The sequence below is a fragment of the Pan paniscus genome, chromosome 1 (assembly GCF_029289425.2).
Source record: "Pan paniscus chromosome 1, NHGRI_mPanPan1-v2.0_pri, whole genome shotgun sequence".
In the NCBI taxonomy this organism is placed as follows: Eukaryota; Metazoa; Chordata; class Mammalia; order Primates; family Hominidae; genus Pan; species Pan paniscus.
The window spans coordinates 178,455,417-178,483,188 of NC_073249.2; the positions used below are offsets into that span (position 1 = coordinate 178,455,417).

At 35.0% G+C, this 27,772-nt stretch overlaps 1 protein-coding gene and 1 non-coding gene across 14 annotated transcripts in view; one reads left to right on the forward strand and one right to left on the reverse strand.

Annotated features, from left to right (window-relative positions):
* SPATA6 (spermatogenesis associated 6) overlaps nucleotides 1-27,772 on the forward strand; it is a 208,876-nt gene that overhangs the window by 100,438 nt on the left and 80,666 nt on the right. For 8 of the 13 annotated variants that reach the window (XM_063601222.1, XM_055093200.2, XM_008954953.5 and 5 more), the window contains 2 exons: nucleotides 9,908-10,092; nucleotides 14,077-14,176. The exons of 1 other annotated variant lie outside the window; for it this stretch is intronic. In XM_063601222.1, coding sequence (XP_063457292.1) covers nucleotides 9,908-10,092; nucleotides 14,077-14,176 — 285 coding nt within the window. The remainder of the gene's footprint in view (nucleotides 1-9,907; nucleotides 10,093-14,076; nucleotides 14,177-27,772) is intronic. 4 more of the 13 variants (XM_055093204.2, XM_055093193.2, XM_008954954.5 and 1 more) reach the window with 1 other exon arrangement.
* On the reverse strand, nucleotides 25,541-25,647 carry LOC112438276 (U6 spliceosomal RNA). The gene has a single exon (XR_003026731.1). It is a non-coding gene; the product is annotated as a U6 spliceosomal RNA (small nuclear RNA).

Sequence of the window (27,772 nt, forward strand, 5' to 3'; positions counted from 1 at the left end):
CCAATACTGCGCTTTTCCGACGGGCTTAAAAAATGGCACACCAGGAGATTATATCCCGCACCTGGCTCGGAGGGTCCTATGCCCACGGAGTCTCGCTGATTGCTAGCACAGCAGTCTGAGATCAAACTGCAAGGCGGCAGCCAGGCTGGAGGAGTGGCACCTGCCATTGCCCGGGCTTGCTTAGGTAAACAAAGCAACCAGGAAGCTCGAACTGGGTGGAGCCTACCACAGCTCAAGGAGGCCTGCCTGCCTCTGTAGGCTCCACCTCTGGGGGCAGGGCACAGACAAACAAAAAGACAGCAGTAACCTCTGCAGACTTAAATGTCCCTGTCTGACAGCTTTGAAGAGGGTAGTGGTTCTCCCAGCACGCAGCTGGAGATCTGAGAACTGGCAGACTGCCTCCTTAAGTGGGTCCCTGACACCCGAGCAGCCTAACTGGGAGGCACCCCCCAGTAGGGGCAGACTGACACCTCACACGGCCGGGTACTCCTCTGAGACAAAACTTCCAGAGGACCGATCAGGCAGCAGCATTTGCGGTTCACGAAAATCCGCTGTTCTGCAGCCACCACTGCTGATATCCAGGCAAACGGTGTGGAGTGGACCTCTAGCAAACTCCAACAGACCTGCAGCTGAGGGTCCTGTCTGTTAGAAGGAAAACTAACAAACAGAAAGGACATCCACACCAAAAACCCATCTGTACGTCACCATCATCAAAGACCTAAAGTAGATAAAACCACAAAGATGGGGAAAAAACAGAGCAGAAAAACTGGAAATCTAAAAAGCAGTGCGCCTCTCCTTCTCCAAAGGAATGCAGTCCCTCACCAGCAGTGGAACAAAGCTGGACGGAGAATGATATTGACGAGTTGAGAGAAGAAGGCTTCGGACGATCAAACTACTCTGAGCTACAGGAGGAAATTCAAACCAATGGCAAAGAAGTTAACAACTTTGAAAAAAAATTAGACAAATGTATAACTAGAATAACCAATGCAGAGAAGTGCTTAAAGGAGCTGATGGAGCTGAAAGCCAAGGCTCGAGAACTACGTGAAGAATGCGGAAGCCTCAGGAGCCGATGTGATCAACTGGAAGAAAGGGTATCAGTGATGGAAGACGAAATGAATGAAATGAAGCGAGAAGGGGAGTTTAGAGGAAAAAGAATAAAAAGAAACGAACAAAGTCTCCAAGAAATGTGGGACTGTGTGAAAAGACCAAATCTACGTCTGATTGGTGTACCTGAAAGTGACGGGGAGAATGAAACCAAGTTGAAAAACACTCTGCAGGATATTATCCAGGAGAAATTCCCCAATCTAGCAAGGCAGACCAACATTCAGATTCAGGAAATACAGAGAACGCCACAAAGATACTCCTCGAGAAGAGCAACTCCAAGACACATAATTGTCAGATTCACCAAAGTTTAAATGAAGGCAAAAATGTTAAGGGCACCCAGAGAGAAAGGTCGGGTTACCCACAGAGGGAAGCCCATCAGACTAACAGCTGATCTCTTGGCAGAAACTCTACAAGCCAGAAGAGAGTGGGGGCCAATATTCAACATTCTTAAAGAAAAGAATTTTCAACCCAGAATTTCATATCCAGCCAAACTAAGCTTCATAAGTGAAGGAGAAATAAAATCCTTTACAGACAAGCAAATGCTGAGAGATTTTGTCACCACCAGGCCTGCCCTAAAAGAGCTCCTGAAGGAAGCACTAAACATGGAAACAAACAACCGGTATCAGCCACTGCAAAAACATGCCAAATTATAAAGATCATCAAGGCTGGAAGAAACTGCATCAACTAATGGGCAAAATAACCAGCTAACATCAAAATGACAGGATCAAATTCACACATAACAATATTAACTTTAAATGTAAATGGACTAAATGCTCCAATTAAAAGGCACAGACTGGCAAATTGGATAAAGAGTCAAGACCCATCCGTGTGCTGTACTCAGGAGACCCAGCTCATGTGCAGAGACACACATAGGCTCAAAATAAAGGGATGGAGGAAGATCTACCCAGCAAATGGAAAACAAAAAAAGGCAGGTGTTGCCATCCTAGTCTCTGATAAAACATACTTTAAACCAACAAAGATCAAAAGAGACAAAGAAGGCCATTACATAATGGTAAAGGGATCAATTCAACAAGAAGAGTTAACTATCCTAAATATATATGCACCGAATACAGGAGCATGCAGATTCATAAAGCAAGTCCTGAGTGACCTACAAAGAGACTTAGACTCCCACACAATAATAATGGGAGACTTTAACACCCCACTGTCAACATTAGACAGATTAACGAGACAGAAAGTTAACAAGGATACCCAGGAATTGAACTCAGCTCTGCACCAAGCAGACCTAATAGACATCTACAGAACTCTCCACCCCAAGTCAATAGAATATACATTCTTTTCAGCACCACACCACACTTATTCCAAAAGTGACCACATAGTTGGAAGTAAAGCACTCCTCAGCAAATGTAGAAGAACAGAAATTATAACAAACTGTCTCTCAGACCACAGTGCAATCAAACTAGAACTCAGGATTAAGAAACTCACTCAAAACCGCTCAACTACATGGAAACTGAACAAACCTGCTCCTGAATGACTACTGGGTACATAACGAAATGAAGGCAGAAATAAAGATGTTCTTTGAAACCAACGAGAACAAAGACACAACATACCAGAATCTCTGGGACATATTCAAAGCAGTGTGTAGACGGAAATTTATAGCACTGAATGCCCACAAGACAAAGCAGGAAAGATCCAAAATTGACACCCTAACATCACAATTAAAAGAACTAGAAAAGCAAGAGCAAACACATTCAAAAGCTAGCAGAAGGCAAGAAATAACTAAAATCAGAGCAGAACTGAAGGAAATAGAGACACAAAAAACCCTTCAAAAAATTAGTGAATCCAGGAGCTGGTTTTTTGAGAGAATCAACAAAATAGATAGACCGCTAGCAAGACTAATAAAGAAGAAAAGAGAGAAGAATCAAATAGATGCAATAAAAAATGATAAAGGGGATATCACCACCGATCACACAGAAATACAAACTACCATCAGAGAATACTACAAACACCTCTACGCAAATAAACTAGAAAATCTAGAAGAAATGGATAAATTCCTCGACACATACACCCTCCCAAGAGTAAACCAGGAAGAAGTTGACTCTCTGAATAGACCAATAGCAGCCTCTGAAATTGTGGCAATAATCAATAGCTTACCAACCAAAGAGAGTCCATGACCAGATGGATTCACAGCCGAATTCTACCAGAGGTACAAGGAGGAACTGGTACCATTCCTTCTGAAACTATTCCAATCAATAGAAAAAGAGGGAATCCTCCCTAACTCATTTTATGAGGCCAGCATCATCCTGATACCAAAGCCGAGCAGAGACACAACCAAAAAAGAGAATTTTAGACCAATATCCTTGATGAACATTGATGCAAAAATCCTCAATAAAATACTGGCAAACCGAATCCAGCAGCACATCAAAAAGCTTATCCACCATGATCAAGTGGGCTTCATCCCTGGGATGCAAGGCTGGTTCAACATACGCAAATCAATAAATGTCATTCAGCATATAAACAGAACCAAAGACAAATACCATATGATTATCTCAATAGATGCAGAAAAGGCCTTTGATAAAATTCAACAACGCTTCATGCTAAAAAGTCTCAATAAATTAGGTATTGATGGGACGTATCTCAAAATAATAAGAGCTATCTATGACAAACCCACAGCCAATATCATACTGAATGGGCAAAAACTGGAAACATTCCCTTTGAAAACTGGCACAAGACAGGGATGCCCTCTCTCACCACTCCTATTCAACATAGTTTTGGAAGTTCTGGCCAGGGCAATTAGGCAGGAGAAGGAAATAAAGGGTATTCAGTTAGGGAAAGAGGAAGTCAAATTGTCCCTGTTTGCAGAAGACATGATTGTATATCTAGAAAACCCCATCATCTCAATCCAAAATCTCCTTGAGCTGTTAAGCAACTCCAGCAAAGTCTCAGGATACAAAATCAATGTACAAAAATCACAAGAATTCTTATACACCAATAACAGACAAACAGCAGCCAAATCATGAGTGAACTCCCATTCACCGTTGCTTCAAAGAGAATAAAATACCTAGGAATCCAACTTACAAGGGATGTGAAGGACCTCTTCAAGGAGAACTACAAACCACTGCTAAAGGAAATAAAAGAGGATACAAACAAATGGAAGAACATTCCATGCTCATGGGTAGGAATAATCAATATCGTGAAAATGGCCATACTGCCCAAGGTAATTTACAGATTCAATGCCATCCCCATCAAGCTACCAATGACTTTCTTCATAGAATTGGAAAAAACTACTTTAAAGTTCATATGGAACCAAAAAAGAGCCCGCATCGCCAAGTCAATCCTAAGCCAAAAGAACAAACCCGGAGGCATCACGCTACCTGACTTCAAACTATACTACAAGGCTACAGTAACCCAAACAGCATGGTACTGGTACCAAAACAGAGATATAGATCAATGGAACAGAACAGAGCCCTCAGAAATAATGACGCATATCTACAACTATCTGATCTTTGACAAACCTGAGAAAAACAAGCAATGGGGAAAGGATTCCCTATTTAATAAAGGGTGCTGGGAAAACTGGCTAGCCATATGTAGAAAGCTGAAACTGGATCCTTTCCTTACACCTTATACAAAAATTAATTCAAGATGGATTAAAGACTTACATGTAAGACCTAAAACCATAAAAACCCTAGAAGAAAACCTAGGCAATACCATTCAGGACATAGGCATGGGCAAGGACTTCATGTCTAAAACACCAAAAGCAGTGGCAACAAAAGCCAAAATTGACAAATGGAATCTAATTAATCTAAAGAGCTTCTGCACAGCCAAAGAAACTACCATCATAGTGAACAGGCAACCTACAAAATGGGAGAAAATTTTCGCAACCTACTCATCTGACAAAGGGCTAACATCCAGAATCTACAATGAACTGAAACAAATTTACAAGAAAAAAACAACCCCATCAAAATGTTGGCAAAGGATATGAACAGACGTGTCTCAAAAGAAGACATTTATGCAGCCAAAAAACACATGAAAAAATGCTCATCATCCCTGGCCATCAGAGAAATGCAAATCAAAACCACAATGAGATACCATCTCACACCAGTTAGAATGGCGATCATTAAAAAGTTAGGAAACAACAGGTGCTGGAGAGGATGTGTAGAAATAGGAACACTTTTACACTGTTGGTGGGACTGTAAACTAGTTCAACCATTGTGGAAGTCAGTGTGGCGATTCCTCAGGGATCTAGAACTAGAAGTACCATTTTACCCAGCCATCCCATTACTGGGTATATATCCAAAGGAATATAAATAATGCTTCTATAAAGACACATGCACGTGTATGTTTATTGTGGCACTGTTCACCATAGTAAAGACTTGGTACCAACCCAAATGTCCAACCACAATAGATTGGATTAAGAAAATGTGGCACATATACACCATGGAATACTATGCAGCCATAAAAAATGATGAGTTCATGTCCTTTGTAGGGACATGGATGAAATTGGAAATCATCATTCTCAGTAAACTATCGCAAGGACGAAAAACCAAACACCACATGTTCTCACTCATAGGTGGGAATTGAACAAGGAGAGCACATGGACACAGGAAGGGGAACATCACACTCTGGGGACTGTTGTGAGGTGGGGGAAGGGGGGAGGGATAGCATTAGGAGGTATACCTAATGCTAAATGATGAGTTAATGGGTGCAGTACACCAACATGGCACATGTATAGATATGTAACAAACCTGCACCTTGTGCACATGTACCCTAAAACTTAAAGTATAATAATAATAAAATAAATTTAAAAAATAAAAAAAGAAAAAAGGCAACATGAAAAAAAAGAAGTTTCCTTTTTTACCTGTACCAGTTTCAGATTAGTTTAAAAATATTAGTTATTTTTTCATCTTGATTCATTTTAGCATTTGCCATATTGAATGTATTGCATTTGTGGGTTCATAGAAAGTCATTAAAAAAACTCTTTTCATAAATGTAAAAAAAAGACTTTTTTATGCTGAAGTATAAATGCTATACACAGAAGAAAATTATCTTTATGAGCCAAGCTCTCCACTAGTGTTTTCACTTTCCTTTCATTTGATTTTTGTGTCAAATCTGTAATATTGTGTTTTCAGTTTATAGGTAAGGAAACTAAAGCCTTAATAATAGGGTAAATGACTTTCTCAGGGTCTCATAAACAGCAGGGATTTGAACTCAAGTTTTTGGACTCTAAGCCAGTATTATTGAAGATACACTGAAGAAATATAACCCTTCTGTGATGAGCTAAAGAGATAATATTCCATTTAGCTTTTGAAAGGAAATGATCTAACGGAAACTCACAAGAGCTATGGAAACATTTTTTAAGCTAAGGCTGAAGGCTTTAAGTTTGAAATGGATTCTTATCAAAGAGACGTACCCTTTCCTTGTACCTCGTAACCCCTTATTTTGATAAAAGACTTTACAAAACATACACTCTAATTCCATGGAAGGAATACATTCAAGCTGTGTTCCCATTGCGCAATTACTTCATGTCTATTTAGCTCTAATTTCCTTTCTCATTACTTGTACTTGATGTCTTATATTCTGTATTGTAACTTTTTTTGAGTTCTCCTGTTATATTTATTTAACACCCGTGATTGTTGTTTCCTACTTTGTTTGTACTTTATATGCAGAAGGTGCTTAATAAATCTTGAATACTGTTGAGTTACAGCATTTAAGATTCTTGTACAATGTATCCCTCCCACCTCTATGATATTCTCTATTACATTTGTATAGAAATAGCCAAACTATTATTCATTTTTCATCTTTGCTCATCTTTTCTTGTGCCTTTTTCCTATTCTGAATGGCTTTTCTCCTCCTTTCCTCTACTTATGGCTTTGATTTCAATTCTACCTCCTCAGTGAGACCTCCACCATTAAGACCATTAGAAGTCTTTCTTTCCTTTGAATTTCTTTTTGCAGTTATTGTCATTGGAATGTGTTTGACACTTCAGCATATCTTATTGTCATTTATCCTTCTGTATATGCCCTGTCTCATCTGGATTGTGAGTTTAAATTTTTGTATTTCTTTAGGTTTGAGTGTGAGCTAACATGTTCAAGAGATTCTCAGTGAATATTGTGATAGAAATTCAGTTGTAGTCACCTATAAAAGGCTTTATATAAAGCAATGCTGACTAGTTTGGGGATAAAATTTAGCAGATAAAAATGAAGTGGTCTGCCATCTAACATGTCTCAATTGACATCGAAATTGATAAAAAGAAAATAATCCAGGCCAAGTGGCTTGTATTTGGATATATTCTAGAAACAACAGTGTGACACCTTCTCCCACTTTCTTTTTCTTTCTTTTCTTTTTTTTCTTTTTCTTTGAGACAGAGTGTTGCTGTGTCACCCAGGCTGGAGTGCAGTGGTGCAGTCATAGCTCACTGCAACATAGAACTCCTGAGCTCAAGTGTTCCTCCTGCCTCAGCCTCCTGAATAGTTGAGACTACAGGTGTGAGCTACCTATTCTGTGTCTCTGAACATATGCACTTACATTGTTGACCACCAACCTCCTTGATCTTGTTTTTAACTTTTACTGTGTTTTTGTTTTGTCTCTGAATAGCTAAAAATGGAGCAATTTTAGTTTTTTCTTCAATCTTGATCACATATTTCTTGTTGGTCAGTTATTGGGGACTGTAACTGTGTCATTTGAACTATGTTCTATTAGGTTCTGGAATGAAAGCATGATTCTCTCAGCTGACCACTGACTTATTATTTGTTGTAATTTTGGAAAATAGTGAAAATTATGGTAGTGTTGAAGCAAAACCTATGCTGGACTTATGTTTTAATAACAAATGACATACATTTATTGGGCAACTAATGTATACACCTAGACATCCTGCAATATAGTTTAAGTAAATAATGTAAGATCTGTAAGCTAGCTATTATTAACTTTATTTTTCATGTGAGGGAAATGAGTCTGAGAAGAATTAGATAGCTGTCTAAATGGTCAAATATTTAACAAATAGCACTACTATAACATAAACTCTTAAAGGCAGAGACTTTGTTTTGTTCACTATTGTAGTCCCAAAACTTAGGACATGACTGGGACTCAAATATTTGTTAAATGAATCCAATTCCTCTCCTCTTATTCTCTCTTGAATTCAACTTCAGATTTTCACTCTTGTCACTCCATTAAAGCTATTTTTGTTGATGTTATCGATGACTTCACTGTTACTAACATCCAAAGGTCTGTCTTTTCTAACTTGACCTATCAAGTTATATTTACCCATTAGTTACTCCCCCTTCCTTAAAATACATTGTTTATTCACTTCCAAAACAACACATTCTCCTGTTTCTTTCCTTTCTTCCCTGGCTACTCTTCAGTAATGTTTTCTTTTCATCTTTCAAGCCTCTAAATATTGGAGTATTCCCAGGGCTAATTCTTCAGATGTTTTCTACTTTTGATTTACTTTTACTTCCTTGGCAATATCACCCAGTGCAATACCTTTAAATACCATTTAGACTCTAGTAATTACCAATTTATATTTTCATCCTGGACTTTCCCCCAAACTCTGCTGTAATATATTGAATGATTAATAGATTAATAGATATGTGAAGCTTAATATGTCCAAAACTAGACTCCTAATATCTTAATTTTCTATACTTACAATTGGAAGAGTATATCTAATTCATACAAACCCAACCCTTCTAGTTGATTAGGACAGAAAACCTTAGTGTCATCTTTGACATCGAGACCAGTTGTGACCTGTTGGCTGTGTCTTCTAAATATATTGTGAATCTGATCACTTCTCACCTCCATTGCAGTCATTCTGGCCCAAGCCAGCATGCTTTTCCAGATTTTATTATAATAGGTTCCTAGCTGATTTCCTCCCAGGGCCCTTGGCCCCTCTGCAGACTATTCTCAATATAATAGCCTGGGATGTCCTATTTATAGAAGGAAAAAGTCAGGACATATTTTTCTCTCAGAATAAAAGATTAATTTCTTAAAACCTACCTTTTTGACCTCATTTCTTACTACCCAGTCGAGCTCCACTGGCTCCCCTGCTAATATCAAGTATGTCCTTCTCCTACTCCCAAGATCTTTGCATTTATTTTTCTTTCTTCTGGCATAGTCTTTCCACAGATAATCTTCGTGACTTAGGTCTTACGGTCTTTACTGAGGTCTTCAGGTCTCAGTGAGGTTCCTACTGACTATCCCATTTAAAATTACAGTTCCTTTCCTGCATAATCTTTCCATCGCACCCATCAGCACTTAACCCCCCTGCTTCTCATGTTACTTAATATCCTGTAACACACTCTATTCTAGTTCTTTATCTTGGTGTGTTTTTGTGTTTTACATTTATCTCTTCTTATTAGAATATATATTTTACCAGAATATATGTTCCACAGGAGCAGGAATTTATTCATTTGTCTTTTCTGATTTGTTCATGTGTCCATTCCCAGAACAAATGAAGTAGTGAATGAGTATTAGACCTGAATTTGAATCTAGTTCTGTTTGATCTGATAGCTAAACTAGGCTACCATTTGGTTCATGTGGATGTATTCTTTGTTTTAGATACACACATCCCTATGCGAACCCCACCACTACTCAAAAGCCTTTCGAACTATCTTATACATTTTATATATAATGACAATCTTGATACATTTAATATTTAATCTTACAGTGACTAATTACTATATTCTGAATTTTATCTTTATAGCTGTGGCATATATTTGTTTTATTACTTTTATAAAATTAGTGTGTGTGTGCACATGCATATTACTACTATGCATACTATATTACTATATAATATGTTATATACATATGTATCTGTATTTGTATATCTATATGTATATAATTTTTAAAACAGGTTATCAGAACACCCCATGGGAGAGACTTCGATGACTCTTTAGAAAAATGTGAAGAGTATTTGAGCCCAAGGTCGTGTAGTAAGCCCCGGCATTCAGCGAGGACCTTACTAGTCCATTCAGCACCCTCAACAATGCCAAAGCATTCTCCAAGCCCTGTGTTAAATAGAGCTTCTCTCAGGGAAAGGTAATTATGTGCGGTCTTCATTTCTGTACTGATTTTTGAATAATAAGTATTAGAAGGGGAAGCAGCAATTATGCATGTGAAATGAATGTTTATAAAAGTGTAATTTGATTTTAAAAGGCTTAAATTGTTTTTGTTTAGAATATATTACATATTAGATAATGTTAGATATTTCTTCCTAGCACAGTTCTCTATATGTGAGTTTATTAACCAGATATGGGTCACATTAACCTTAATTACAGATTATAGTTCTTAAAAGTGAAAAGTAATATATGTGATTGTTTTTAGTAGATTCAGAGGAATTTAATATTATAGGCTTGCCTTAAGTGTAAACACAACACAGATTATATTTTTTATTTAGTCATAATGGCTATCTATATATTTTTGGTAGATGGTATCTAGTTTTCTCAAACAACCTTCCCCCAGCTCCCTAAGAGCATCTTAATCATGTAAAGATTCCAGCTCTCCCTTTAAAAATGCTATGGCAACCAGAGTCTGATCCTGTTATAATTTGGATGTGAAATAAATAGTTCCTTTTCATATATTTTAAAATTGAAATAGGAAATTCCTTGCCTCTGTCACTAATAGTAATATAGAAAACCATGTTTCTGTAATAAGTTGAAAATAAATCAATCCTGGTTAAAAAATTATAGAAGTTTTTTTCTATATGTAAGAGAAACACTGGACACTGAACAACATGGGAATCAATGTATCTTTACAGCTGATGTCAGAAAGCTAAAGTAAGCACACCAAATTCCTACTGGGGCCATCAGACATAATTAACAAAGATTTAATTAACTGCAGAGAATATATCGAAAGTTTAACTCAAAACTGATGATTTGAACAACAGTGTGTTAGTTTGGATGCTATATTAAAACAAATCTATTTTAAACATACAGGTTTGTCTGTTTACTTATTAGCTTTGAAAGTATTCATAATGGATATATGGAGGCATGTTGTAGACCCTAATCCTGAGATATGGAATTTTGATTAAGGTTGCTTCTAGTCCATTAGAATCATGCCTGTTGCGGGGTAGTGGGGGATCATGGAATCGTTAACATAGGTGTGCACACACACAAACAACAACAATAACATCAAAAATTCAGGAGAAAAACTGGAAGAGCGGTTTTTCTGCTGAAGTTGATAACTTGCATCTCAGTATCAGGGGACTTTCCTCGATTTCCTCATCTGCCCAGCTGTTTAGACGTACAGTTGGTGCTCCTTTCTTTTTACCGACTTTTAGAATTCATCTCTTGTGATTTTGTTGATTAGGTCCTTTGTCATCTCTGTAAGTTTTCCAGAATTTTTTAAATCTGTATTTCCTTGGATATGTTTTTATTTACTTTTATAATAAACTTTTATAAATACTTTTATAAATAAATATTATTTACTTTTATAAATAAATTTGTTTTTATTTACTTTTATAAATACTTTTATTTTTCTACCTTTTCACATATTTTGCAGAACTCTCCAATTGTAAACCTACCACTCTAGTACAGTATTAATTTTAGTTCAGTGTTACTTTATCTTTGTATGCAATTTTGTTCCAGCTTTTGACCTCAGTCTTTTCTGGATTGATCAATTTGTCATTGAGGCTATATTCAAAAATTCTTCATCGATGACAGCTAAAGTTAGCTGTCCCTTTATTCATATTTCAGTGTGGGGAAGGGCTTAGAGTAGATAGCGGTGGCATTTACACATTATTTTCACTCAGGATGATAGATGTAGTAAGTTATTTGCTAGAAGAAAATGAGTGATTCTAATGTTAAACATTACCTAATTTAACTATAACTTGAGGAAGGTTAGGTAATTTTAAAATAAAAGAATACAATGGCAATTTAGTTTTGAATTTACCTATACAAATTAACATTCTGTTGGTATACTCTCTGGGGCAGGCATGGTAGATAAGCTTTTTTTACTTTCGCTAAAGCAGAACACCTTTGATTTGAGTGTATTTTCTAAATATCTTGTCTCTAAAGGAAGATAAAATGTCTAAGACGTACTACTGGGAACAAAAAATTTTATTCTTTTCAACACTCAGTACCTCATCTTTAAATATAAGACATTCTCTGAAATGGCTTTTTATAGGTCACTAAGCAGTATACTTGTAGGGTGTTTATACAATCTATTGAAATCAATAAACAATTTAAACTGATGTAAATGTGGATTATATGTTCCAGGCAAAATTGGAAGTTTTGCGTGGATGATGCATGACAGAACATACAGTTATAGGAGTTTATCTGTGTAAATATTTATTGAAATTAAGTAAGTTTTCTCTAAGATTGCAGTAAAATGCTGACTCCTTAATCATGTATATAAACAGATTTTTAGAAACTTTCCCAATGGCTTTAATCAAATGAATTGCTTTATTTATAGTGAAGGTGTTTTTTGCTTTGTGCCCATTTAAGAAATTCCTCCAGTAAAGTTAGCACAACATAAAATGGTTTCAATTTTGGTTATAAGTGTTATATTTCAGAAGTTGTTTCCTTCTCAATGTGTAAATATTAATATTATAATATAAAATTTGTGTGAGCTTTTGAGTTATTACTAAAATTAGACCAAGAAATACTAGCAAATCTACTGAAAAAGGAGCTGATATTCTTTTGAATCATGCTTAAAGTTTTGACTTTTATAAATGAAATTAGATTGGCAAGCAAGCATTCCTTATCCCACAGCACAGACTAGTGGATCCTCTAATAGTATCATTGAAGAGATCCAGTGGATTCTCAGAGCTGCATAGTTGGATCTCAGATTTCCAAGATGTGCTATATATATTGCAAATAACAAAGTCTGCTAATGTATTTTTCATAGATGCAATAGAACTTGCTTTTATATATACAGGAGATTAAAGTTTAGATAATTGATTATTCATTACTTATTGCATTCTTTAAAGTAGATTGTATAAAACATTTATCCTGTTTAGTAGTTTATATTTTGTATAAACTTATGATATTGTAGCTTTTAAGAACAAACTGGGCTCATGCCTGTAATCCCAGCACTTTGGGAGGCCAAGGTGGGCTGATCATGAGGTCAGCAGTTTGGGACCAGCCTGACCAACATGATGAAACCTCTCTACTAAAAATACAAAAATTAGCCAGGTGTAGTGGCAGGCAATCCCAGCTACTCAGGAGACTGAGGCAGGAGAATTGCTTGAACCTGGGAGGCGGAGGTTGCAGTTAACCAAGGTTGCGCCATTGCACTCCAGCATGGGTGAGAGAGCGAGACTCTGTGTCAAAAAAAAAAAAAAAAGGAAGGACAAACTGGGAAGAAAACAAGGCAAAGTTTTCAGCAACATAGCAACATTTTACCTATTTCATTATAAGGGAATTATTAATAACACTATATATATTATAATTAGAAATTTTCATTATTATATGAAATAAAGTCGTTTATCTATACTAGTGTCAGTTTTGAATTTGAGAAGGGCATACAAAAGAGAAAGGGATGCTTTGTTTCTTCTTTCATATCTTTAATTTCAACCCCCAGACTCTAATAATAAAGTTATATTTTTCAATTTTTTAGATGCATTTATTCATAGCTGAGACTAGAGAGATAATATCATCTGTGTTGAAAAGAAACCATTTAACTTCTGTGTTGCTCTATATTCTGAAAAAATGAGCATGATTAAATTGTAGATATTTTTGTCTATTATACACATTTTGTTTCATAAAATTAGGTATTTTTTTTCTCTGCAGAAAGGAATTTTTTCACACAGTTTGAGGGTATGATTACTAAAGAATAGGAACTATATGTAAAGGCATTGTACATAGAATTACTGTTTTCATATGAAAATCTGTATCTTTAATTAAAGCTCCAAATAACTGTGTGGAAATCATTAAAATGGTCAGATATATAGGTATGTTCTCCCAAATGTATGCCAACCTTTATTAAGACTATTTGTTGAACATACTGTGAAAACTTGATAGTATAGCTTAGAATCATTACCTGATTTTAGTAACAAAAATAAAACTTATTTTTTGCCTACAGATTTCAATCTGATTGGTGTTCACCTTCAAACTGCGATGAGATCCATGACCGGGTAAAAAATGTCTTGAAATCACATCAGGCTCATCAAAGACATTTATATGTTAGTTTCTAAAATTTTTTTTTGAAGACTATTTATAATAGGTCAAGAAAACCACCAAAGATGCCTAAAGCTTACAAAATTTAGTCACCGGGAAGAAAAAAAGAAAGAAAGCAAGCTCCATTTGATGGAAGTCAGTGGTTTTGCCCAAGGCAACATATCTAAATGCCTGCTTGACCTAAGTCATTATGCAAAATGTTTGAAATAGACCATCTTAACTATAAACAATGTTAGTGATAATTATCTTATAAAGTTTCAGTACATAGTGACTTGATGATAATTATTTCACAGCCTTCAAAATATGAGAACTCTTATTTTGTGGCCCAATATAAAGCAATTTCATCTACTGCAAATAAATTTAATCCTAAATGGTAGCATGAGTGGGTAGGAGAGGTATGTATTTTGAAGAAACTTCTCAGTTAATTTGTATGTTAATTGAATAAAAGAGGAAAAGGGCAGGTCAGGTTTGTCAGGTTGAACATTAGGAAAAATCTGTATGAGGATATTTTCTGAGAAAAAGCAGATAAGCATTCATATAAATGACAGCTGGGAAATAATGACAGTACTTTTTTATGTGTTTGATCCCTTGTTTCATTCATTAGTTTAAAAAGCAATCATTTATCATCAATGTGTGCTGGACACTAAGATTAGTCTTGGGGGGGGGGGTATAAGGGGTTTATATGACCTTGGGATCAGTTTTTACAGTTTTAAGTTTCTATATACATGCTGTTTTTAAAATTAAACTTCTTTTCAAAGCATAGAAAAGAACACATAGAAAATGCACAAATAATAAGTAACAGCTTGAGAAATTATAAAATTAACAGTCTCATGTAAACTACCTACCAGATCAAGAAATGAAACAGTTCTCTGCAGAAGCCCCTCTTGTTTCCTGCCAGCTACTGCTATTCCAAGTGTAAACATTATCAAATTTCTAACAAAATTTTTTATCTTCTAACAGCAAGATATAATATTGCACGTTTTGAGCTTTATATAAATGACATCCTACAGTGTCTACTTTTTTATTCCTGTTTCTTTTTGGTTTTTCAATTCAAGCATTTTTGCAATTTAGACATCTTGTTTTACCTGGCAGTGTAGCAGTAGTTCATTATTGTTGCCATGAATAAAATGTATTCATACAATACATTTTATTGTATGAAAATGCTACCATTTACTTATTCATTCCTCCATTGGTGGGCATTTGGTTTGTTTTGGGTTTGGGCTATTACAGAGCTGCTGTAAGCAGTATGCACATGTCCTTGGGTGACATTGCATACATTTTATTTGGGTATGTATCTACCAGTGGAATTAATCAGAGGGAATGTACACTCAGCTTTAGTAGATGCTATCAAAGAATGTTGCACATGGTTTTAACAGTTACACTCCCACTACCAATGTGGGAGATTTCTACTTGTTTCACATCCTCCCTACTTCTTTGACTGATTGTGTATGTGTATGTGTGTGCATGCATATGCCTCTGTGCTTCTCTGTGTTTTCTTTTGGCATTTTGATAAGTGAAAAGTAATTTATCATATAATGGTTTTAATTTGCTGTGTCCAGTGACGAGTGAATATTCTTATTGGCCATTTGGATATCCTCTATTGTGTTCACATCATTTGTTCATTTTTCTACTGGATTGTCCATCTTTCATTTTTAGGTAAGATTTCTTTGTAGATTCTTCATATGAGTCCTTAGATATATGTTTTGCAATTTTTTTTCCACTCTGTGCCTTATCTTTTCACTCTTAATAGTATCTTTTGGTTAAAAGTAGTTATTAATTCTAATGAATACAGTTTATCATTTTTCCTTTTTGATTAGCATTTTTATAGTTTTTGTCTACTTTAAGACTTTCTCCTATGTCTTCTAAAGGCCTTTTTCTTTAACATTTAAATATATGAACCATTTGGAATTATTTTTTTCCACATAGTGGTAGCTAGGGGTCACATTTCAAGAAAGGTTCAAGTCTCATGATTATAGATTTGTTTATTTTACTTTCTGGTTCTCTTAATTTTGTTTTATATATTTTGAAGCGATGTCATTGGATGGATTATGGAACTTTAATTATGAAATGTCCCTCTTTATCTCTAGTAATATTCCTTGTTTCACAGTATATTTTATCTGATATTAGTATAGCTACAGCAGCTTTTTTTGTCTAGTATATGCATGGTATATATTTTTCAATTCTTTGGTTTATGTCATTATATGTAAAGGATGTATCTTGTAAGTAACACATGAGGTTTTTTTTTTCAAGAATGAAAATCTAGTATTTTTATATAGGTTGTTTTGTCTTTTGTTTGGGTTAATCAAAATTTTTAACAATTTATTTTCCTTTGTATTAACTCGTGGTTCTTTTAACTATTTTGTTATTGTTTGCCTTATTTCAACATACATACATGACATTATTTTTTATGATTTTTTGAATAATATTGGAACATGAAAACATTTAGCTGTTTTTAATCTGCTTTCTTTTTGGCTTATCTATTATCATGCATCTTAATTCTACATGTATAAAACACAAGAAATTATTTTTGTTCATCTAGTAACACTTATTTTAATCACATATTATTATTCATTCTTTCTTGCAATTCACTGTTTCCATTTGGGTTCTAGAATCGTTTTCCTTCTAACATGAAAAACTCTCTTTAATGCTTCTTTTTATGACACACTCCTGGATGAGAATTCTGAGTTTTCTTCAAAACATCTTGGTTGTATTTATGAACAATAGTTTTGCTGGATGTAGAATTCTAGGTTAAAAGTCATTTTTTTTTTTTTTTTGGTATTTAAAAGAAGCTAATCCATTGTCTTCTGGCTGCTTCTGTGTCTGTTGAAAAATCAGCTATTATTTATTTGCAATAATATGGCTTTCCCCCTTCTGTTGCATGTAAGATTTGCTATTTGACTTAGTAGTTTTCCTATGATCTATCTAAATGTGGTTTTACTGAATTAATATCCATTCAGTATGCAGAACTCATGTCTTTCATCTGTTTTGGAAAACTCTTAGCCATTCTTTCTTTAAACATTGCTTCTTCCCCAATATCTCTTTGCTGTTTTTCTGGAACTTCAAATTACACTTATATAAAAATCTTTAAAATGTGTCTCATATGTATCTTATGCCTATATTCATATTTTTCATTATTTTTTCTCTCCAGTTTGGATATTTGCTTTTAAACTGTTCTTTGCTAATCCTATATTCTGCTGTATTTGCATTGATGTTAAAACTTTGATGAAATTTTGATTGTGAAGTTTTGATGAAAGCTTTTCATGAGGTTTTGCTGTTGAAACTTTGATCAATGAAATGGGCCAAATCCTGGAAAAATACAAACTACTATAACTGATATGGTTTGGCTGTGTGCCCACTCAAGTCTCATCTTGAATTCCCATGTGTTGTGGGAGGGACCCCGTGGGAGGTAATTGAATCATGGGGGCAAGTCTTTCCTGTGGCTGTTCTCTTGATAGTGAATAAGTCTCATGAGGTCTGATGGTTTTTAAAAGAGGAGTTCCTCTGCATAAGATCTCTCTTTTCTTGCTGCCATCCATGTAAGATGTGACTTGCTCCCTATTGCCTTTAACCATGATTGTGAGGCTTCCCCAGCCACGTGGAACTGTAAGTCCAATTATACCTCTTTCTTTTGTAAATTGCCCATTCTCAGGTATGTCTTTATCAGCAGCATGAAAATGGACTAATACAATAAGTAACTGAAGATGAAATAATATTACTGGTTGTATATCTATTAAAGAAATTGAATTTGTAGTTAAGAACTTTTTCAAGGAGAGAGGCCTAGGCCCAGATGGTTTCTCTGGTGAATCCAAACAAAATTTAAGGAGAACACAATACCAGTCTTGCACATCCCTGAAAATAGAAGAAGGAAAACTTCCCAGGTCATTTTATGAAGTCATTATTTACTGTAATGCTATAACCAGACATCAACATTACAAGCAAAGAAAAATGTAGACCAATGGCCCTCATGAATGTATATACAAAAATTCCCAACAACATATTAGCAAATTAAATCCATCTGTATATAAAAATGAAAATACATCACAATTAATTGGACTTATTGCAGAAATGCAGTATAAATTTATCCTAGTAAATGATTAAGAAAAAGCATATTTCTTATATGTAGTTTCAGCAGACCCAAAAAGGCATTCAATAAAATTAAACTCCATTCATGATAAAAACTCTTAGTAAAGTGGGAGTAGAAGTGAACTTCCTTTGAGCATCTGTTGAAAACCTATAGCTAACATTATACTCACTGGTGAAAGACTGATTACTTTCTCTCAAAGTTCGGAAACAAAGCATTGTTTTCTTTAGCGTCATACTGAAAATCTTAGGCAATGTAATAAGGCAAGTAAAATAAAAGTCATACAGATTAGAAAGGAAGAAACGTAACTGTATTTGCAGAAGATATGATTATTTATGTAGAAAACTCTAAAGGATCTATAGAAAAGCTCATAGAAATAGTGAGTTGAGCATGGTCACAGAAAGAAGGAAAGTCAATTTTTTTTCTATATACCAGCAATGAGCAATTGAAATTTCAAGTTAGAAGATCTATGCCATTTACAATAGCAGCAGGAATTTAAGTGCTTAGCTAAAATTCTAACAATATGTGTAGGATCTGTATGCTGAGAACTAGAAGACACTACTGAAAGAAATCAAGGAAGAGAGAAATAAGTAGAGTTGACATACCATGTTCATGGACAGGAGGATTCAATATTTGAATCTCAATTTGATGTCTAGATTTTATGCAATCTTAATCAAAATTCCAGCACATGTTTTTAGTAGATATTGACAAGCTTATTCAACAATGTGTATGAAAGGCAAAGAAACTTGAAAAATCAAAACGATCTGAAACAAACGAAGCTGGAGGACTCACTGCCTAATTTTAAGATTTTTACAATAAAGCACAGTAATGAAGATTGTGTTATATTGATTAAATTATGGACACATATATCAAAGGAATAGAATAAAGATTCCAGAAATAGACCCACGTAAATACTGTCAACTGATTTTGACAAAAGTGTAAAGCCAATTAAATGTCGACTTTGTTTTTGTTATCTTTTAAACAAATGATTCTAGATTTTTTTTTAAAGCCCCTTGGCATGTAATTCAAAATAGATCATATATCTTCAATGTAAAACTGTAAAACTTCTAGAGGAAAACATAGTAGAAAATCTGTGTAATTTAATTTCAGCAATGAGTTTTTATATGATAGCAAGCACAACATCCATAAAGTTAAAAAAATTGATAAATTGGATTTAATTTGCTCTGTGGAAGTCACTATTAAGAGAAAGAAAAAAGGCCACAAGTTGGATGAAAATATTTTAAAATCACATATATGAGTTAGGACTTGTATCCAGAGTTAGGAAAAAAAAAAAAAAAAGAAAAGCACAAAACAACTATCCAAACTTAACAAAAAGAAAATAAATAACCAAATTAAATAATGGGCAAAAGATCTGAACAGGCACTTCACCAAAAGAACACATTAAAACATGCTCAACTCATAATGGAAGTGCAAATTAAAACCATAATGATATACCACCATACACCCAAAAACAACAACAACAAAATTATGCTGACAAGGATGTAGAATAACAGGAACTCCCATTTCATGCTGGTGGGAGTACCAATGGTATAGCCACTATATAAGACAGTTTTAAATAAAATTAAACATATACTTATATGACCTGGCAATCCTACTCCTAGGTCTTTATCCAAATGCACTGAAAATTTATGTTCACACCAAAATTTGTACACAAATATTTATAGAAACTTTATGGTTGCCAAAAGGTGGAGGCAACAGAGATGCCCTTCATTGGTGAATGGTGAACAAACTATGGCATGTCTGTCTTCAATGGAATACTACTCAACAATAAAAAAGAATGATCTATTAATTCACACAACATGATGAATCTTAAATACAGCTTGTTAAGTGAAAGAAGCCAGATCCCCAAAGCTACCTGTATGATTTTATTTATATGACATTATTGAAGTAACAAAATTTGTAAGGAGGGGGACAGAAGATGTTGACTACAAAAGAGACCAGCCTGACAGGGAAATTTTTAGGTTTCAGGAACTGTTATGATTGGTATGGGAGTGATCAATAAATAACTTTATGCATTTGTCAAAACTCATAGATATGTACATCAGAGTTAACTTTACTATATGAAAATTAAAAGAAAAAAGCATGATGTTGTGTCATCCAAGGATGTAATGACTATCATAATTGATGAATATAACAGTATTAAAATGTAAGACATGTTTAAATTAACTGACCTAAATAACTTTGGAATATGATGTTTTAAATGCATACGGTAAGGCTAAGACAAAAAGAACTACATAGTCACTATATTCTAGTTCAGTGGTCAGCCAACTTTTTCTGTAGACTGTAAGATGTTAAATACTTTTTACTTTTTAGGTCATAGCATCCCTGTGACAACTACTCAGCTGTGTGGTTGTAGCAAGAAAGCAATCATATGCAGTATGTAAACAAATGAGCATTTCTGTGTACCAAAAAAATTTTATCATTGTGCACTAAAATGTAAATTTCATGTAATTTTCACGTGAATTTTCATAAAATATTCTCTTTTTATAGTCATTTACAAATGTAAATACAATTCTTAGCTCTTATAGTAAAATAGTCAAAGTGCCAGTAGTTTGATAACCCCTGCTGTAGTAGATAAATGTGTTTCATACAGGGATATGGATTAGCAATACTGAAAATATTTTACACATGTATTAGAGTTGAACCAATAAGTAAATAAACTGTAGATAAAGACAGTAGATTTCTCATTGTCAGAAAAAGAATGTACAAAGAAGCCAGGAGGATGAAGGCTAGAATGAACTCTGTGATGTTGGGTTAGAGTTTGAGATAAGCTTTAATTCATGTTTATTTTAAAATATATACAAATAGATTGATTCAGAAATAAAAAAAATAGATATGAATATATACCTGAGTTAGAATACATACATATTTCCTAGCTCTGCCCTTCAAAAGGGCAGAAGCAGTGACAATAGCAGTGAGCACACCCAGATCCCAGATCTTGGTTTCTAAAAGACCTTTTTCCAATGAAAGTTGCTAATGCTCTTGTAACAATGGCTAATTCTGGGGCTGGGGTAGGGAAAATACAAGATTAACATGGAGCATCTTGTAGTGCAGAAAGTGAAGATTTGCTTGAAAAAGGTGATGGAGAGGGAGAGGGGGCATGTCAACAGGATACAGAAGCCAATCTAAATGAGCCTCTGGTCATCAGTATTGGAATAATATTATACAAAACTGTAGAATTGGATTATAATTCAAAGAATAAAATAAATATCCAAGAGTCCATACTGATGTAAATGAAACAATGAATAACTAATAGTGAGAATGGACAAATCTCCATTCCAGAATTCTAAATAAATGATTATGAATGTTGTACCCCCTACAGGAAGTAGAGCTTGCTTTCTGTCCCCTTGGGTGAGTACTGGAGTGACACTGGACTTAGTGACTTGCTTCTAATGAGTAGTGCATGGAAAGGACAAATAGTAACTTGGGTAGAGAAATTGTAATCACCCAGTAGGTTGTTCTTGCCCACTGCCCGCAAAAGCTAGTACACTGAGAAAAGCAGGAGTTGCAGTGGAGAAAGTATTTAATAATAACAGGGCCAGTCAAGTGAGGAGATGGGAGGTATTTCTCACATCTGCCTCTCTGAGAATTCAGAGGCTAGGGTTTTTAAGGATGCTTTGGTGGTCAGGGGGCTGGAAAACTGAGGCAATTTATTAGCTAGGGATGAAGTCACAGGAGTGTTGAGACAATCTTCCTGCAGCTGAGTTAGTTCCAGGGAGGGGTTGCAGGACTAATTGAGTCAGTTCCTCGGTGTGGATCACAAGTCCAGGTGGCATCTCTTGGTCTGCCAAAATGCTAAATCTGAAAAATACTTAAAAGTTCTTTAGGTTTCACAATAGTGATGTTATCTACAGGAGCAGTTGGAAAAGTTATAAATCTTAAAACCTCCAGTTACATGACTCTGGGATAGTAAGCACTACAGAAAAACAAGCTAAGCAAGCAATTATGGGTTATTGTTTAACTATTCTTATTTTTTAGCAAAGTTAAAATATATACTTTTATATTTTAACTGTACTTAAATTAATTATATAATTAATTACTATAATTAATTTAATGCATTATATATACATTATATATACATATATACATTATATATACATTAATAATATATATTATATATACATTATATATACATATATATTATATATGTATATATAATGCATTATATATACATAGGCCCATGCCTATGTAGTGAATGGTATTGCCTAGGTTATCTTCCAGGGTTTTTATATTTTTGGGTTTTATATTTAAGTCTTTAATTCTTCTTGAGTTACTTTTTGTATATGGTGTTTTCCCCCACTTTCAGCCTTCTGCATTTGGCTTGCCAGTCATCACAGCACCATTTATTGAATAGTGAATCCCTTCCCCATTGCTTGTTTTTCTCAGATGTGTCGAAAATCAGTTAGTTGTAGGTGTGTGGCCTTATTTCTGGGTTCTCTGTTCTGTTCCATTGGTCTATGTGTCTGTTTTTGTACCACTACCATGCTATTTTGGTTAGTGTAGCCCTGTAGTATAGTTTGAAGTTGTGTAGCATGTTACCTCTGACTTTGTTCTTTTTGCTTAGGTTTGCCTTGGCTCTTCAGGCTACTTTTTGGTTTAATATGAATTTTAAAATTTTTTCTATTTCTGTGAAGAATCTCAATAGTAGTTTAATAGGAATAGCATTGAATCTATAAATTGCTTTGGACAGTATGGCCATTTTAAGGATATGTTGATTTTTCCTATCCATGAGCATGGGATGTTTTTCCATTTGTTTGTGTCTTTTCCCATTTCTCTGAGCAGTGTTTTGTAGTTCTCCTTGTAGAGATCTTTCACCTCCCTGGTTAGCTGTATCCCTAGATATTTTATTCTTTTTGTGGCAGTTGTGAAGGGTATTGTATTCCTGACTTGGCCCTCAGCTTGACTATTGTTGGTGTATAGGAATGCTAGTGATTTTTGAACATGGATTTTGTATCCCCTGAGATTTTGCTCAAGTTATTTTTCAGCTTAGGAAGCTTTGGGCTGAGATTATGGGGTTTTCTCAATATAAGATCATACAATCTGCAAACAGGGATGATTTGACTTCCTCTTTTCTATTTTCATGTCTTTCTCTCGTCTGATTGCTCCATCCAGGATTTCCAATCCTATGTTGAGTAAGAGTGATGAGAGAGGGCATCTTGTCTTGTGCTGTTTTCAAGGGGAATGCTTCTAGCTTTTCCCCATTCAGTATGATGTTGACTGTCGGTTTGTCGTATATGGCTTTTATTATTTTGAGTTATGTTCCTCCAATGCTTAGTTTATTGAGAGTTTTAACAGGAAGAAATGTTGAATTTTATCAAAAGCCTTTTCTGTATCTATTGAGATAATCATGTGGTTTTTGTCTTTAGTTCTGTTTATGTGATGAATCACATTTTTTGATTTGTGTAATGTTGAACCAACCTTGCACCTTCTGGATAAAGTCTACTTGAATGTGGCGGCTAAGCTTTTTGATGAGCTGCTGGATTCAGTTTTCTAGTATTTTGTTGAGGATTTTTGCCTTGATGTTCATCAAGCATTGGCCTGAAGTTTTATGTCTTCCAGGTTTTGACATCAGGATGAGGCTGTGGTCTCATAAAATGAGTTAGAGAGTAGTTCCTCATCCTCAAATTTGTGGAATAGTTTCAGTAAGAATAGTACCATCTCTTCTTTGTACATCTGGTAGAATTCAATTGTGAATCCATCTGGCCTGAGGTTTTTTGTTGTTGTTAGTAGGCTATTTATTACTTCTTCAATTTCAGAACATGTCATTGGTCTGTTCAGGGATTCAGTTTCTTCCTGTTCAGTCTTAGAAGGGTGTTTGTATCTAAGAATTTATCTATTTCTTCTTTATTTTCAAGTTTATGTGCATAGAGGTGTTCATAATATTGTCTGATGGTTGTTTTCATTTCTGTGGGGTCAGTGGTAATATCCCCTTGTTGTTTCTAGGATTGTGTTTATTTGATGTCTCTTTTCTTCTTTATTACTCTAGCTAGCACTCTATTTATTTTGTTAATTTTTCAGAAAAACAGCTCCTGGATTTGTTGATCTTTTGAATGGTTTTTCGTGTCAATCACTTTCAGTTCAGCTCTGATTTTGGTTATTTCTTGTCTTCTGCCTGCTTTGGGAATTGCTTGCTCTTGGTTCTCTACTTCTTTTAGTTGTGATGTTATGTTGTTTTAAAATTTGAGATCTTTCTAACTTTTTGATGTGGGCATCTAGTTCTATAAATTTACCTATTAACACTGCCTTAGCTGTGTCCCAGTGATTCTGATATGTTGTATCTTTGTTCTCATTAGTTTCAAAGAACTTCTTGGTTTCTGCTTTAATTTCATCATTTAGCCAAAAGTCATTCAGGAGCAGTTTGTTCAATTTCTATGTAATTGTATCTGTTTGAATGGGTTGTGTTGTGGTCTGAGAGATTGTTAAGATTTCAGTTCTTTTGCATTTCCTGATGAGTGTTTTACTTCTGATTATGTGATGAATTTTAGAATATGTGCTAGGTGGTGATGAGAAGAATGTATATTCTGTTGTTTTTGGGAGTAGAGTTCTGTAGATATCTGTCAGGTCCATTTGATCCAGAACTGAGTTCAGGTCCTGAATATCTTTGTTGATTTTCTGTCTCGATCTGTCTAATATTGTCAGTGGGGTGTCAAAGTCTCTTACTGTTATTTTGTGGGAGTCTAAGTCTCTTTGAAGGCCTCTAAGAACTTGCTTTATAAATCTGGGTGCTCCTGTGTTGGGTGCATATGTATTTAGGATAGGTAGATCTTCTTGTTGAATTGTCCCCTTTACCATTATGTAATGCCCTTCTTTGTCTTTCTTTATCTTTGTTGGTTTAAAGTCTGTTTTGTTAGAAACTAGAATCGCAATCCCGATTTCTGTTTTCCATTTGCTTTGTAGATTTTTCTCCATCCCTTTATTTTAAGCCTATGTGTGTCACTGCATGTCTCTTGGGTCTCTTAAAGACAGCATACCAACAAGTCTTGGTTCTTTATCCAGCTTGCCTATCTGTCTTTTAATTGGGGCACTTAGCCCATTTAGATTTAAGTTTAGTGTTTATATGTGTGTATTTGATCCTGACATCATGGTGTTAGCTGCTTATCTTGCAGACTATGTGGTTCCTTTATAGAGTCACTGGTCTGTGAACTTCATTCAGTGTGTTTTTGTAATAGCTGGTAATTGTGTTTCCTTTCCATATTTAGGGCTTCCTCCAGGAGCTCTTGTAAGGCAGGTCTGGTGGTAATGAATTCCCTCAGCACTTGCTTGTCTGAAAAATATAGAATGCTTCGTAAATTTGTGTGTCATCCTTGTGCAGGGGCTATGCTAATCTTCTATGTATCCTTCCAATGTTAGTATATGTACTGCCAAAGTGAGCACTAAAATAGCTTTATGTGGTTAGTGTTTTGCAAGAAATATCTTCTTTCATACTTACACTTTTAACATTTTTGTTTATTTAACAGGGATTTTTCATAGCGTATATTGACTTTTTTATACAGTGTGGAAATCATGGTGTTTTAATTGTAGTAGTCAGTCTGTTCCTTTCTTACGTTCCTACTGATATATTTGGGTATAAACCTATTGTTTTCTATTTGCACTACCTGTTCTATATTCTTTATTTCCTTTTATCCTCTTTTGGGTTGAGTTATATTGTTATTTAATTTTTCTACTGTTATTAACTGGGGATTTTCTTTCCTATTCCTTTGATGGTAACTTCAAAGATTAAAACAAGTATTCTTACCAAAGTTTAACATAAATGAACATGTTAATTTTATTTATTTCTCTTCTGACTTAACAATGTTTGCCAACCCCTGCTTTTGTATTTGTATTCCCGTATAATTTTTCCATAAGAGTTTGATGATACGACTTCTGTGGTATAAGCATGTTCCATTGTTATCTGCAGTATTTTCTCTAAATTGGTACCTTTAAATTGAGATCTAGAGGCTTAATCAAGTTCAGTTTTTATTTCAGAAGTCATATTGTGTCTTTCATTGGCAGTTACTTAATATCTGATTCATATTCTCTCCATCTCTACTTTCCTTCCCTCTCTCTCTGGCAAATCCAATGCAAAGATGCATTACATAGGCGTTACAAAAGTATTGAATTTTCTTATCTGTCCTTCTACTCCTCATCCCGCTTCATCTGTTTTGTTACTTAATGTCATTGTTCATTCATCCCTTCATTTTCTAGTGTTCATAATATTTTGTTCTTTAACATTCTCCAAAGGTGACCAGTTACTTTTCCTTTTTCTTAGATCATTGTGAACTCATGGATTTGAACATATTGATGTGTTTTGTTGTATTTCAGTTACTATTGGTACCCAAATAAGCTCAACTTTGGCCAGTGGGAAACTCTTCATGTCTTTATGTCTTGCAAATCTTTTTATGTGGCCCTAGTAGGCCACATAGATGAGTCCCAGACTCATCTTGTACATTTCATCACACAAAAATCAAAAACCTCTCCCAATTTCTGTTGCTGTTCTTAAATTAACCCACTGATATTTTTGAGTGAGCATTTTTTTGTTATTTTGAAGTTATCAGGTTTATTAGATGCCTCCTGTTTTCCTCTGAGCTCTCCTCCACAGATGCAGATACCAACTTTATCTTATTACTACTGGTGGTTTGTTCCTCCTCATACGTTGGGGTTCATGAAGATATCTTGTCACCTCATTTTGTCACAGATGCTTTCCATGTATTATTTGGTACTACTATTCTAGGTCCTTTAAAATTTTTTATTTCAGAATAGTCTGCTTTTATTCTAAATTATATTGCACAATGAGTTTTCACAAAGTGGACCCATGTGTGAACAGCATCCAGGTCATAGACTTGACATTACCAGCACCCTAGAATTGTCTCTGGTGCCTCTTTTCAGTCACTACACTCTCTGCTCTTCTAATATCTCACAAAATATAAATTTGTTTGTTTTTGAATGTTTTATAAATTGAGTCATATTTATTCTTTTTTTTTTTTTTTGAGATGGAATCTCGCTCTGTCACCCAGGCTGGAGTACAGTGGCACAGTCTTGGCTCACTGCAAGCTCTGCCTCCGGGGTTCATGCCATTCTTCTGCCTTAGCCTCCCCAGTAGCTGGGACTACAGGGGCGGGCCACCACGCCCAACTAATTATTTTGTATTTTTAATAGATAAGGGGTTTCACCATGTTAGCCAGGATGGTCTCGATCTCCTGACCTTGTGATCCACCTGCCTCAGCCTCCCAAAGTGATATTTATTCTTTTGTATCTGATTTCTTTTGATTAATGTTTGTGACATGCATGTGCTTCATTTTCATTGCTGTATAGCTGCAGTCAACAAACTGTGCCACACAGGCAAATTCTAGCTATTTTTTAAAAAACAAAATTTTATTGCAGTATGGATATACTCATTTGTATACATGTTACCCATGACTGATCTCAAACTACAACAGCAGAGGTGAGAATTGTGACAGAGATCCCATAGTATACAAATCTGAACATATTTCCTACCTGGCCCTTCACAAGAAAAGTTTGC